Raw genomic sequence first — 14,553 nt, forward strand, 5'->3', positions numbered from 1 at the left:
GTGGGGAGGGTGAGATGGGGGCAAAGGAGAGCTCTAGGAAAGGGCAGAGAGAGACAACCAGGGAAGGCTTCATGAAGGAGGCAGTGCCTGAGCCAAATCAACTCCTCCTTTGGGAGATGAAGAAACAGACCCAGGTGCTCCAGTCTTGACCACAGCCGTACAATTCGTTCTTTTGAATATTTTCTGAGTGTGTATGTTCTGATTTTATCATTGAAAGTGAGTGAGAAAATAATTTTAGCCAGATTTGTTCAAATGAAATTAGGTTATAACTCTTGCCCTTTTTCTAATGCCTAACTTTCTCGTGTAGTTCTTTCAAAACATTATTCATTTTCTCCTCCTTATCCTAATGTGGTATTTGTTTTTTGTTTCATTTTTTAAAGGTTTCTTTTTCTTTTCTTTGTGTGTGTTTTCTGATAGATGAGGGTCACTACCAGGGTGGAAAATTTCAGTTTGAGATAGAAGTCCCTGATGCTTACAACATGGTGGTGAGTAGTCGGCATCTTGATCTGCTTGCTTGTTTTCTCGGACTTTTGTGTATTTGAGAGCCTGGCCTCTGCCCCCTGGTACTGTTTTTCCCATTCCCCATCAAGACGCAACATTGCTGGATGGTGGTCGAGGGAGGGAGAGGCCTCGGGGCCGAGTCTCCCGTGTTCAGGAGTGACCAACCCCTGGGTTATTTCTAAGACCATTTCAGTGTGATTGCACAGTGGAATTGCCCCTGACAGCCTGCTCCTCTCTGAATACAGCCCAAGGTGATAGTTTCTTTGCACAGGACTCACTTAGTCATGCTCTAATGATTATGGATAAATGAGACCTGAAGTGGGGTCGGAAGCCAGATAGCATGCAGCCTTCCCCTTCCTCCCAGTGAAAGGTTTCCCAAAGGAGGGCATCATACTTGACCAGTCAGAGGAAAGGGGCTTGGGGGTGGGTGTTCATTACACAGGTTATTTATATGCATCTAATTATGATGCAGAAGCCTGCCGAATGAACAATCCCAGAAAACTGTAGCAGAAGATGAGGCCTACAAGTGTCTCTTCCCATCTCTGTATTGTGAGTCAGTGACCTTGTGCCAAACACTCCTGGGCACGTGAGCTGTGGGCCTTGACCTTCAGGAGTTCGGGCTCTCTTCTTTTCCTCTATAGGATCCCGTGAGATCGTAGCCTTTCTTTTCCCCCTTATTTCGTCCCAGTTCCCTAAGACAACATTTTCTACTCCTTTTTTCTAGCTCTTGAGTTGAGATGAACTTCTCGTTTTTCAGGCTAGAGCTGTCCCCACTGCCCAGCCCGCACTGGGCTCACGGCCCACCCCTACTTCCATCTGCACTGAGCACACACATTCTCCCCACTGCGAGCTTCCAGACCAAATGTTACAAAGGGTTGGTGAGGAGAATTAGGACTCATTCCTGACAAAGCAGAGTCGATTAAAGCCGTGTTAGGCATGAAACTGCCATGTTTGTGCTGACAAGTGTCCAGACAGCCTTTTAGGGGAGACCCTTATTCTAATAATGAGGTTCCTAGGAGCGGAGACACTGAGCAGAGAGGAACCTCAGAGAAAGCTGACATTAACCCCCTCAGGTGATAGAATGGGAAACTGAGGCCCCAGGAAGCCAGATCTGTGGGTCCTCTGGTCCGGAGGGTCACCCAAGGGACTTGACCAAGGTCACATGGGTTGTAAATAGAAGAGCTGGGTTTGGGCCCAACGGTTCTCACTCCAAATTCGAGTGCTCTTTCTGCTCTTCTGCCCTGGGGCTTCTTGGCCCCTGCTGTTCTGAAGTCATGCCCCTTGACCTTACTTTGCCCGAAGGTTATTCCATGTTGTCAGTTACCACAAATCAGCTGGCTGTACATGATAACGCGCTGGTGATGTTGGGTCATTCCATCTAATCTCAAAGTGGAGAAATGAAGGTTCTTTTCTTTCTGTCTGTTGGGGTAAAACCTAATAAGGTGGAGTTCTGTCTCTCCTTAGCTGACATCATACAGTATATTTTTCTTGGGGATTTTTTGTTTTGTGTTCTTGTGAAATCCCTACTGTTTCAGTCCAGGATAAGAGGCTGGAGATTAGCCCTGAGCATTTCTACAGTCCACTCTGTTCACCTCCTGCTCAGACTGCTCTTCACTTCTCTCTTTCCCACCTCACCATTGCGAGCTGCTAGATTGCAGTCCAAGCTCCTTATGAAAGCCTTCCTGTCACATGCAGTGGGAAGCCAAGCTTCTTTTCTCTGACTTCCTGACGCCTTTGAAATTTGCCGTGTCTTTAAGTAGTTGAGGATGTTAGGACTCGAGTCAAGGCAATGATATTTTTAAAACCCCTGAATCAAATGGAAGCCAGGATAGATCATAGGCTCTTCTAGCTGTTTTTATTGTTTATTGGTCCTTTTTCTAGGAGAAATCTTTCTGTAGCCTGGTGTGCCCAATTATAATTTCTTCTGTTCCATGTAGTTCCCAAGTGAATGGGAATTGTGGACCAAGCCAGATGAAGGGTTCTGTGGGAGGTTTCTCTTATCAAAAGAGAATTTTTATTTTAAAAAATTTTAATAGTCATTATGGAAATATGCATTATTAATCTTTGGGAATGTCACAAAAGGTGACCTCTGTCAGTGCTGTTGGCTATGAGCTGTATCCATGTGGGAAGATATACCGTGATAGAATTTTTGATAGCTAAAGGGGTACCTTGGTGTGTAGGAGTATATGGAATAGAAAGGAAACAGAGGACCCAGGGAGACCCAAAGTATAGGGGTCGAAACTAGATGCCAAGATAGACTTCAGGCAAAATTTCTCCTGTGGCTTTAATCAGAATTTTGATTAGAGATCCCCCATCTCTAATTCTGTTGCCTCATTTAACACCTCCTAATGAAGGCAGGGCTTCAGGGCCTCCTGACTAGAAAATGGCTAGTTCTGGAGTCCAGCCAGCACAAGTAGTAGAGGCCTGCTTTTAAGTGCCTTCACCTCCACCACTGGACAGCCCCCTTCTCTCCAGAAATCCTGGCTCCCGTGAGCCCCTGTCAGCTCCTGCCAGTATTTCAAGTGCCCCTGACCAGGAGGAGGAGGGCATCCCATCAGTTTCTGCTTCTTGGGGCATTTCACACCAGTACAATGCAAAGATTGAAGGCAAAAAGAAAAGGAGATGGCGGAGGATGAGATGGAGACATGACCTTGGACAGACCGTGAGAGACTGTGGAGGGCAGAAGGGCCTGGTGGACTATGGTCCGTGGGGTCACAAAGAGTCAGACACAACTGAATGACTGAACAACAAAAACAAAACTCCAGTACATCGTGTGTCACAGTGTGTGATCAATGACTGTGGCCCCATGACTGATCTGTTGGCAATTCCTGTGTGAGACCTGACCTCACCAGGAAGTCAGCAAGGCGCTTGCTGAGTGTGTAGAGGCATTGCCACGCTGGCAGTTTTAACCAGATATGTTATATAGGAAAGTGAGTCCAAATGAAAAAGAACTCAGTTTCCCAAGATAGCTCTACTTTTTTTTTAGCCATTCATTTGAGATAAACTTCTCAGTATGCAGGCTGGAGGTATCCCTGCTACCCAGCCCTCACTGGGCTCACTGCCCACCTACACTTCCAGTTGCACCAAGTATACATACCTTCTCACCATGAGCTTCCAGACAAATGTTACAAAGAGTCAGTGAGGAAAATAAGTACTCATTCCTGACAAACCAACGTCGATTACAGCTGAATTTGGGCATGAAACTGCCATGTTTGTGGCACACTCCATTAGAAGTCAAAAGTAGGGCCAGAGGTACTTTGACCATCCAAGTTAGATAAAACCTGAGTGAAGTTGCCATAGAGATGTAATCGCCCAGGAGCCAGAGCCTAAACAGTGAGTTGTGGGACGAGGAGGGAGGAAGGATTACTGTGGAGATCTGCCTCTGGGGTCTGGGCCAGACACTTCCCCGCTCAGGGCCACAGCACAGGTTTTAGAAAAGCAGAAGGTGTGTGTTGGTAGAGGGCCTTGCCTCACCAGGAGTTCTGTACTCCATTTAAATGGAAAGGACCGACCATGAAAACATCACAACTGTGTGGGCAGGGGAGCCCACGTGGGTGGCTTTGACTATGCTATAACTCTCAGGTCAGTCATTAGAAACAGAGATGCCTTAACCCCCAAATCTTTTCTAATTGTTCTTCAGATGTCCTCTACTTTGGAGTTGTCATATATTTATTTTTATACCAAAAAAAGAGGGAAAAGATATGTATTGATCCCACTCTTTAAACTGCAAAGTTGTACTACTCCTGGCAGTGATGCTTGTTGGTAATGAAACTGGCCTGCCTCTTGGAAACTTGGTTTGGCGACTTGTGGCCCTTTGGATTGGGCTGCAGTAACCCTGGCCATGCTCTTTGGAGGTCAGGGGGTGTTCGAGTAATTCGTGAATGATTGCGTTCATCAGGGAGGGTCAGCAGCAAGAATGGGAATGAGGTGAGGGTGACTGGAGCGTGCCCTCCGCTGGGTCACATGGAGTAGTTGAGGTTACAGGAATAAGTGGCTTTTGCTTTGGAGAATCCTCTCCTGCCGTCATGTGCCGCCTAGGCGTAATCATTAAAAAGAGATAAATGGGTTCTGTTCATTAAGGAGCCATTCCTTCATGCATTAGGACAGATGAGCTCAAGTAATACATTTGAGAAGAGCAGAGCGCACGAGAGCAAAGCAAACACCTTTTGGCAGGAGCCATTTCCTTAAGGGAACTTAGCTTTAATAATTGCCTCTGCATTATATATATCAAACTAAATTTGTATTGCATCACATTTTATTAGTTTTAAATATTAATTTAGGCATTAAGATGGTTTTGTTTCTTTCATGTTCCTTTACGTGTGGGAAAGAGGCTCTGCATCTCTTGTGAACAAGAAGGGTTGGGACTTTGTTTTAGATCCCCCAAATTCAGACTTAGAGTCCTAGAGTCATATATCCTGCTTCTTTGTGCTATAGAAGAGTAAGTTAAAGCATTTGTTAGCTGGGTTTTTTTCTTTTTGTAAGTTTACCAAATCAGATATTGATTCTCTTTTAATTTTTGGGAAAATCATCTTTATGAGGAACAGGTGAGCCTCATTCAAAAAAAATAGGGCTTATTCAGTAAAACTAAACTTCATTTCAGGTTCTGATTATTTGAGTGGTGAGGAACTAGAAGACTGCGACTGAGCACCCAAGACAGTGCAATATCATGGAAACCCAACTTTACTTTGGGGACATCCCTTAGTTTCTCTGGGACCTCATGTCCTCATCTGTAAAATGAAGGGGACTGGACTAGATGACCCCTCCATCCCTCTAGTTCTAAATCTGTAATACTGTGAAAATCTTCTGAGCCTAGAGTCATTTGATCTGACTCTGGGTCCCTAGTGATATCTTATGTAACTTGGAGGTAGGCCAGGGGTGGGGAGCCTGTGGTCTCAGGGCCATGTGTGGCCCTCTGGGTCCTCAGGTGTGACCCTTTGACTGAGTCCAAGTTTTACAGAACAAATGCTTTTATTAAGGGGATTTGTTCTATGAAGTTTGGGTTCAATCAAAGGGCTGCACTTGAGGACCTAGAGGGCCACATGTGGCCACAGGTTCCCCACCCCTGGGGTAGAGCATATTTAAATGCTTTCTGCCTTCTCTATGTCTTTGTCCTTAAATTTTTCATGATAATATGGTTAGATTTCTTTATCAGAATACTGATTAAGCAAGTTAATAACATATTTCTAAAAAACATATGTGTACTTTCTTTTTTTCTAATCAAACTCTTCCCTTTAAATTTAAAACTAAAGTCCCTTTCATCTCTAAAAATTCATTATTTTATATGAATAAAATAATGCCCTTTATAACTTTAAAAGTATATTATTACTGTGCTTTGAGTAAAACTTCATTTTTCCTGTTTACAAGTTAAGAACATTATAATCTACTTCAATTTTTTTATGCATCAAACTTCAAATATAGCCCAACTTCAAAAAATTATTTAGTGACTTTTTAAAATATCACTATCACTTTTCAATAACTACCCCCCTCGCCATAGAACCCTTTCTTATAATAGAGACATAAAATTAAGCAAAACAAACTAGCCCTCTGACCAGGTCACCTCTCTAGTTAATAGACATATCTTTTGGGGGTATGGAAATAACTTTCCTCCGTCTTGCTCCCAAATTTCCCTATGGCCCATTTTATCCTGGGGATGTTCCTTGTTACAGGCCCCTCCAGATCAGCATTTCAAAGTTCTTTCACTGTACGCTTTAAGCCTTCAAATAGTCTATAGCCACATTTGTTAGGGAAATGCTGGTACAGTGATATAAAGGCCAGCTCCTTCAAGTTGGTGTAAAAGATCAAGATTGTAACAATTACATAGGTATAGTCTCCACTAACATTTGACAGGGCACTAGAAATTCTAATTCCAGCAACTAAAATAAAGAAATTAAGGGACTAAGCGTGGGTAAAGAAGAGGCAAATTGTTCCTCCTTCTGGGTGATATGACCATTCACTCAGAAAATCTTGAGAATAAAAAGAATCAGCCAGTTGAGATAATTAAGTGCTTCAGCAGAAATCGAGAAAAAACCATCAGCATTTTTGCATATTGCTAAGAAGAGCCAGAAGGAAATGAAAAAGAGTCCATTGAAGAGAAAGCCACAACATTCATAAATAGTTTTGATCATGGACCATTTAAAAGCTTTTCAAAAGCAAAAATCAATGCAAGTAGACTCAAAGAAAAGTTATGGTTTGGGGGAAGAGGTTTTCCAAATCAAACATTTTTGATAAAATTGCGACATCTGGAATCTGTAAGGCAATGAGTCATTCCCCACTAGGTAGGTGGTCAAAGGAGAAGAACAATTCCTAAAAGAAGAGTCACAAACGACCAGAAGGAAAAAATGTTTCAAATCACTAATAATAAGAGAAATGTAAATAAAAACCAGTCTGAGGCTTCACCTAGGATGGGCAAAACTGATAAAAGATGAGAATCGTCGGTTTTAGATGAACGTTGGAAAAGAGGGCAGCAATCTGGCCCTGCTGGTGAATGACTCAGAGAAAGTGACTAAGATGTTCATGCTCGTTGACCCAAGAGAGTCCACCGCCAGGGGTCAGGGATCAAAAGAGAGGTCCCATAGAAACAGAAGCATAAGTAGCAGCGCTTCCCAGAGAGCCAGAAAGGCTGGAAACAAAGTAGAAACCAGCAGCAGACTGGGGAGTGGTTAAGTTGTGGGCCGTGAACATGGAGGGATCCTGCTGAGTTTGGAAGAATCAGGAAATCAGTGGGTGAATTCAGAGAAGAACTTGTACAGATTGGTGAAATGCTATCCATGATGACTGCAGCGACATAAAGGGAGAGAAGCACAGTGACAGACCAGTGAAATGGAATGTGTCGTCACAGTCACAGAGCTTGGGCCCCAAAGGAGAGAGTTAAGAAGATGTCTTTCTCCCTTTCTTACTGAAGTGGAAGACTTTGGTGTGGAGCACTACCAGACGTGTTAGGTTTACTGAACAGCTTCATTTTGGTTTTTTATTCTTTCTTTTGAGGATATTTAGGGCAGGGAGAAGGATATATTGGGAAATGCAGATTATGTAAAACCAAATGGTATTAACGAAAAAATTTATTTAAAAAATAAAGAGAAAAGTTATGAGTTGAGAAAAAACCTTTTTATCCAGCATTTCTGATAAAAATCTGTCATTCACAATCATACGGAAAATTACTGGTCAGACAGTATGAAAATGTTCAAACCAAGAAGTGCAAAAGCTCAGCCATATGAAAAAACTTTCAGATTACTGACAAGAGCAATGTTTATTCAAACAACACCCAAGTCAGAGCTCACGCCCATCAAATTGGCCGAGACACACAGGTGAGGTCAAACACGGATAGGAACTGTAACCGCTGAATTGCCCTGGCCACATAGTAACTTAAAAACTACATGTGAACTTTAGTTACATTCTAGTTGTATTTATTTTGTTAAATATTTACCACTTACATTTTCATCTGATTCTGCCAGCCGGTCACAATGTGTGTTTGACACCTCTGCACTACAGGATTTGCACCCAAAGGAGGCTAATGGCAGTCAGACAGTCAGTAAGCATTTATTAAGCACCTACTGTGTACCAGGCACTGGACTAAATGCTAGAGATCCAAAAAAAGACAACAACCAGATTATAGCAGCGCAATTTTGTGAGAGCGAGAGGCTGTGAACAAGCTGTGTCCCGGCCAGTGGGGAGCAACTAAACGAAGCATGGCGTCTGAATGCAGTGGCATAGACCACGCCACAAGAAATGATGAGCTTGAAGGATTCAGAGAAGCGCAGGAAGGCTTGTACAGACTGGTGAAGAATAAAGGAAGCAGAAGGAGACGAACACCTTATGCGGTGACTACAGTAATGTCGAGATAACGGCTCAGACCATATCCAGCGGCCACTGGGGCTCCAGGTAGCTGATGTTCCAACAAACTTTTTTCTTTTCTGTTAAGAAATTATTAACTACAGGAGTAAAAAAAAAAAAAAGCCTATTCAGTTATGACTGTTATATTATATTGCTTTGCTTAACTTTTTTTTCTTAATTCTATGGGAAAGTATGATAGGTGTGGGAGTAGGGGAGGAAGGTTGGGAGACAATTGTTGTCTGAAAACAAAATATATCTGTTTTGAACATGTTAACACAAGATCCTGATTATTTAGAACTTGAAAATTTTTAAGAATTTAAACTTTTGGTATGGATTGATTAGTCGAGTAACCCCAATTTCTTTAGAAAGTGTTCTTGAAATCTGTAAGATAGACTATGGCATCTGATTTTTGTAGAATAATTTATTTAAGGCAGAAACACTGAGAAATGGACATTTCAGCAGGTGAGGGATATCACTTCTCCTGGGGAGAAGGGGGGGCACAGTTCAGACTCATGATTTCTTTGGTGTATGGCCATCCATTGTGGAAACTCATCTACCAGTATAGATCAGCCCCTGCCCTGAAACTCTGTAGTCTTAGAGAGTGTCCTGGGCAGAGATGAAATGACTAGGCCATGGTCATGTGCCTGTGTGGGTCAGAGGCAGATCCTGGGCCCAGAGCTTCCTGAGTCCAGGACTGTTCCCCTAGGCACTGTCCATTCCCTGCCTCAGCCATCCTGTTGTTACGTGAAAATGGGAAGAGTTTAAACAAGTGAAGAGTCCAGCTGTTGTCTCCCCTGACCCAGAGCCACCTGAGCCCCCCTTCCAGATGAAAGCGTCTTGGGTTGTCAGCCAGTCAGGGCAGGGTCTGGAACGTAGGCAGGAGAGTCGTACTGAGCAGCAAGAGGATTTTGCTCGTTGGCGTGGGACCGATTAATGTATTTGGGGCTCTTTAATATGCCACATTTGACTGATGAGCGCAGCGTGAGAGGCTGATTCCGTTGAAGCAAGGGCAGTTGTTTGCTTCGGATGTATGACAGGAGTTTGTCAGCTTTACAACAATAGATATGATTGGTCTGACAGGTGACAAGCCTTTTAAAATTCAGCAGCAGATGTTCATTAGCTGTTGCTGGAAATGATCCTCTGGGGATGCTCAGCATTGCCTGGGAGGTCAGGAGATTGGAGTGCTGACTGTCACCTAGAGATGGGGGCAACTCCTCTGCCTGCTGAACCAGACATCGTGGCTTCTTCCTGCTTCGTTTTGTCCATATAAAGAAACAGCCGGGTGGACTCGGAAGCCCCGAGCCTCTTCGTGGGAGCTGTTTGGCCCTGCCGTCTCCCTCCCATGCTTCGCGGGTTGACTTTTTGAGGCCAGTCGTATTCTCTCCAGCTTGTCAGCAGTCTCCTCTCCTTCCGTGGTATGCCACTCAGAACATCTTAGGGGGTGGTGTGGAGTAAACACTCGTTCCCCTGGTCTGTAGATCCTGTGTCTGCAATCGAGGCGTGCAGCGACAAGGGGCAGCAGTGGGCCTGGAGCACACAGCCTCCCCAAGAGGCCTGAGGACTTCAAGTGTGTTTCACTTGGTTGTTGGCTGGGGTGGGAAGCAGCACCGTCACAGGCTGTGGCGTTAAATTCTGGCTCAGCCACTGAATTACTGCCTGTGTGACCAGGGAGGATGGCCTCCCAGAGGCAGGAGTGCAGGGAAAAGTGGGAGGGCTGGGCTCCCGTTAGCTCTGCTCCTTCCTCCCTTGTCTTTAACGAGAGGCACTGAACCTCTCTGGCCTTAGATTTGCTCCTATAATGAGCATCTGACTGCAGGAGGAGCTTAAAACAGCGGTGAAGGGATTAGGTTTTCTCTTTGCTATGGGACTATCAGTGTCAAAATTATCATAAGTAAGCTGCTAAACTTGACAAAAGGCAGATCATTATTTTAGGCAAAACTTTAAAAAAAACCCCATAAGTCTACCGTTGTACCTTTTTAAGTCATCAGCCTGAATCTTAGCTTGAATTCGAGTTATCTCTATGAAAGCCCCATAGGATGTTTGCTCTCCCCACCTCTGCTCCAGCTGCCCTGAGACCCAGTCTTTTCTCAGCCCCCCCAAAGTCCAGAGCCTTCCCTCTGTTCAGTATTTCCTTCATCTCCTGTGTGTCACTTGTGTGTATATTTTGCATGTTGTCTCCCCCATTAGATGGTGAGCTCCTGGAAGGCAGGAACTGGTTTTTGGCCTTTTGTATCCCTGGTGCTTAGCACAGTGCCTGGCACATAGGAGGCACTTAATAAATGCTTCTTCCTCTTCCCTTTCCCCCTCTTCCCTCCGCCATTGTTCACTTCCCATTCTTCCCATTCTCAGGTCATTTCCTTTCCTTATAGAGCAGGAGACAAGAGGCTATAAAACTTAAAACTGCCTCACACCTTTTCCCACTCGTCTTCTCCCCATTTCCTCCAAACAGAAGGATCACAGTTCTGTAGCTAAAGAGAACTTAGACCTTGATTAACTGCTCTCTGTGCCTCATCTGCCCCCCTGCCCCTCTCCAGTCCATCGTGATTGTCCTTAGGGGAGATCTGACCACATCTCTCCTCTCCCGAATTCCGGGGGCTTCTCGTGGCCTCTGGAGCCAAACAGGAGCTCCTCTGTGTGCTCTTTGTTTCCCTTGCCACCTTTGCCCCGGCCTGTCCTTCCCTCCTTACTCTGCCCGTCCTCGTCTTCCCTCTGCTCGTCCCCTAGCATTCCATCTCCGGCCTCACTGCCTTTGCCTCTCTCCTCATCTCTGTCTCCTGGATTTTAAGAGGCCTCTCCTACAATCCCCACAGCTGCTCTCAGGCTACATTGTATTTGACACCTCTGGGTTTATTTGTACTTATTCTCTTTATTATATTTATGGGTATGTGTTTATACATATATACATACACACATGTGTATATACACATACATACGTGCATACCTAGATATGTCCTTGTTGTCTTCCCTGTCAGAATGCAAACTTCTGGGCAACAGAGATTGTTTTATTTATTGAATTCTGCATCCCCACCAGTGCCTGGGGCCTAGCAAAGACACAGTGTGAGGAGCAGTGGATAGAGCGTTGGGCCTAGAGTCAGGAGGGTCTGAGTTCGGATGTAGCCGCAGATACTTACTAGCTGCTTAATTCTGGGCAAGTCACTCAAACCCATTTGCCTCAGTTTCCTCATCTTTAGAATGGGAATAATAATGACAGCACTTACCTCCCAGCATTGTGGTGAAGATCAAAGGTGACAGTATTTGTAAAGCTCTTCACACTATGTCTGGCATGTGATATGTAAATGTTAGCTTTATTATTGCTTTATTTCATCGAAGCCTCGAACTGCACCCCAGACAGGGCCTGGCTGTTAACTGATTCACACCCGCGTCCTCGCTTGGTGCCAGTGCAGTCACTGAGTTTCTGTTTTGCTCCTTCTTATCAGTTATTCAGCTTTTGACTAAACAAAACTTGCTTTTAACCACAGGGCCTCAAGATTAAACCCAAAGATCTCAGTTAAAATTATCGTCTCAGGCAGGGAGGCCCTGGCTTTACGAAAGGCTCGTTCCAGGCTTGGAGTCAGGAAGGATCTGAGTCCAAATCCCACCCAACCCGTGAGGGATTCACTCCATCTCTCAGCCTCAGTTTCTTCACCTGTAAAATGAGCTTAGGAAAATCTGTAGCATTTCCTTCAGGGACATGCTCAAAAGAGATAGTGGAAATTTGATAAAGTTCTCCAGAAATGTCAGCTGTTGCATCTCCATGACTCTTGAGTTTCTTTAAGTATATAAACTAATGTCTTTGGCTATAGAGGAAATCTGTCTCACAGTGACGTACGTATTTGTATTCTACCAGGCCTAGGTTACAGATTTACTTAATAGTCTTCTTAAAAAGAGTTTAAAATAATAACAACTAAACTAAATTCTGTAATTACAATGATCCGACTTGACGCCCTGGAAAAATCCACCTCAAGGAAACCGGCATTTATTAAGTGCCTGCTATGTGCCATGCATGGTGCTAAGTGTTTTTAAAGTATGATTTCTCTGGTCCTCACAACAACCCTGGGAGAAAAGGGGCTGTTGTTTCCCCCATTTTACACTTGAGGAAACTGAGGCAAGGATTAAGTGACTTGCCCACAGTCACATACCTAGTAAGGCTCTAAAGCCAGGTTTGAGCTCAGTCTTCCCAGCTCCAGGCCCAGAGCTCTATTCACTGTGCCACCTAGCTGCCTCTAAATAACCTGTTTCCCAAAGAGTATTGGGACAAAATGGGAAATTCTCGCTGACTAAATTTAATTCAACAATCATTTATTGGATTCCTAGTACATGCAACTTAACAACCATATGAAAAATGCTCCAAATCACCAACAGAGAAATGCAAATTAAAGCAACTCTTAAGTCTGACCTCACCTCTGTAAGATCCCACAGATGTGAGAGGGCCTGTGGGAAAACCAGCCTCCGGGGGTACGGCAGCATAGCCGTGAATTGGTCCAGCCTTTCTAGAAAACGTATTAGAACTTTGCTCCCAAATCACTAAACTCTGCATACCCTTTGAACCACTTGTACCATTTCTAGGCCTGGTCCCAACGAGATAAAGGAAAAAGGTATAGAGTTACAAAAATATTTAGGCTGATTCTTTTTGGGGCAACCAAAACTAACGAGCGAAAGAAGCATCCATTCACTGGGGAGTCACTGAAAATCACGGTACAAAAATTCAGTGAAACCTGGGAAGACTTGCCTGAACTGAGCAGAGCCAGGACCAGCATAAAAGCATAACAGCATTGTAAAGATAAACATTTTCATAAGACTTTTGACTAATAATTGAAGAGACATTGTAGTGTGCTAACTTGAGGGTCTTTGCTTAGGTCTTTGAAAAAGTACTTGAGCAGAGGGAGACTTGGGATGAATTTGTAGTCAGCAAGGAAGGAACCAGTTGATTCTGAGAGACTGAGTATTAGAGTCACGGTAGTTTGGTGGGGGGCAGTGGCCCAGAGAGGATGGCGTCAAGGCCTGAACTAAAGAACTCATCATAATGGGAGAGGATCAGCCTTTAGAACGTGACTTTGGCTCCGCTGACTTAATAGGCCTTAGAAGGAAACAAGATGGCTGTCGCTTGTGATTGCAGATTTGGCTCTCGACTTCGCCCTCCTGGTTTTACATGGCAGGCATTTTTATTAAATAAAAACAATGCCTCGAAGCAGGTGTGAAGAGTATTTAACAGTTCCGGAGTGGGGTCTTGCCTAAGGGCAGAGTCGATGTTCAAACCTAGATCTCTTCTGCCCACAAACGCAGTCCTCTGCGTTAGACCATCCTGGTTCTTGGGAATTAGACCCACTAGATGACGTAGTCTAGAAGGGAGGGGATCTCAGCAGCCAGCTAGTGCAGCCTTTTCATTTACGGGTGAGGAGACGGAGCTTCGGGGGAGAGGGGCGGGGAAGTGACTTGCTCAGAGCCCCACAGGAGGCGACCGGGGCGGGTTTGGGCCTCAGTCTCCTTGCACCACGTGGGTGGCCTTTCCATCGTGCTGGGCTGTGTGACCACAGTCCAGTCACGTCAGCTCTGGGAACCTCAGTTTCTTCATGTGTAGAATGGGGATAAAGATACTTGCATCACACAGAGTTACGTGAGGACAGGGCATTGCAACCCTTCAAAAGGAGGTCAGATGTGCACTGTTAGACTTACTAATGTGGCTGCTGCTCTGGCTGACTGAGAGAGAGCAGACGGTCTAAGTGGCGCCAGACTTGGACTCCCGTGAGCAGGCCTTTTTGTTGGCACTCTCAGCTGTGAAGCTGGCTCTAGAGCCTCTTTGAAAGAAGAACGAGAACGCCGTCGAGAGTGCCTGCGGCTTGAGCTGCTCGCTTGTGCTTAGGCCGCGGGCTGGTCAGGACAGAACGGGTCCAGGAGTGGAGGCAGGCCGCGGTGGGCCGGCTCGCTCTTGCCTGGCTCTGTGCAGCGCACACTGACTCTTCTTGCCATCCTACTTCAGTGTTTTCTTCTCTCTACTGAAAGACTTCTGCGGTTTAGAAGGAAGAAGCGTCCAAGCAGGCCTGACAGCCCAGCCAAGTTTTGCTAGCCACATTAGAATTCAGATCGAGAAACATCTCCTGATTTCCTAGACTTTGAATGGAATGTTCCCTTAGAGGTCTCAAGGCCATCTGTCCATGAGGTCATCTGTTTCCACTCGTACTGAAAAGCCAATTTCTTTTTGTAAAAGTTTCATAGAGAAATGGT

The 14,553-nt window shown here is 44.8% G+C and overlaps 1 protein-coding gene across 2 annotated transcripts in view; it reads left to right on the top strand.

The window, feature by feature from the left end:
• Positions 1–14,553, top strand: part of UBE2F (ubiquitin conjugating enzyme E2 F (putative)) — a 123,892-nt gene that overhangs the window by 62,851 nt on the left and 46,488 nt on the right. For both annotated transcript variants that reach the window (XM_020972128.2, XM_020972127.2), the window contains exon 5: positions 418–485. In XM_020972128.2, the coding sequence (XP_020827787.1) occupies positions 418–485 (68 nt within the window). The remainder of the gene's footprint in view (positions 1–417; positions 486–14,553) is intronic.

Source organism: Phascolarctos cinereus, unplaced genomic scaffold, assembly GCF_003287225.1.
Source record: "Phascolarctos cinereus isolate Bilbo 61053 unplaced genomic scaffold, phaCin_HiC Scaffold_5;HRSCAF=322, whole genome shotgun sequence".
In the NCBI taxonomy this organism is placed as follows: domain Eukaryota; kingdom Metazoa; phylum Chordata; class Mammalia; order Diprotodontia; family Phascolarctidae; genus Phascolarctos; species Phascolarctos cinereus.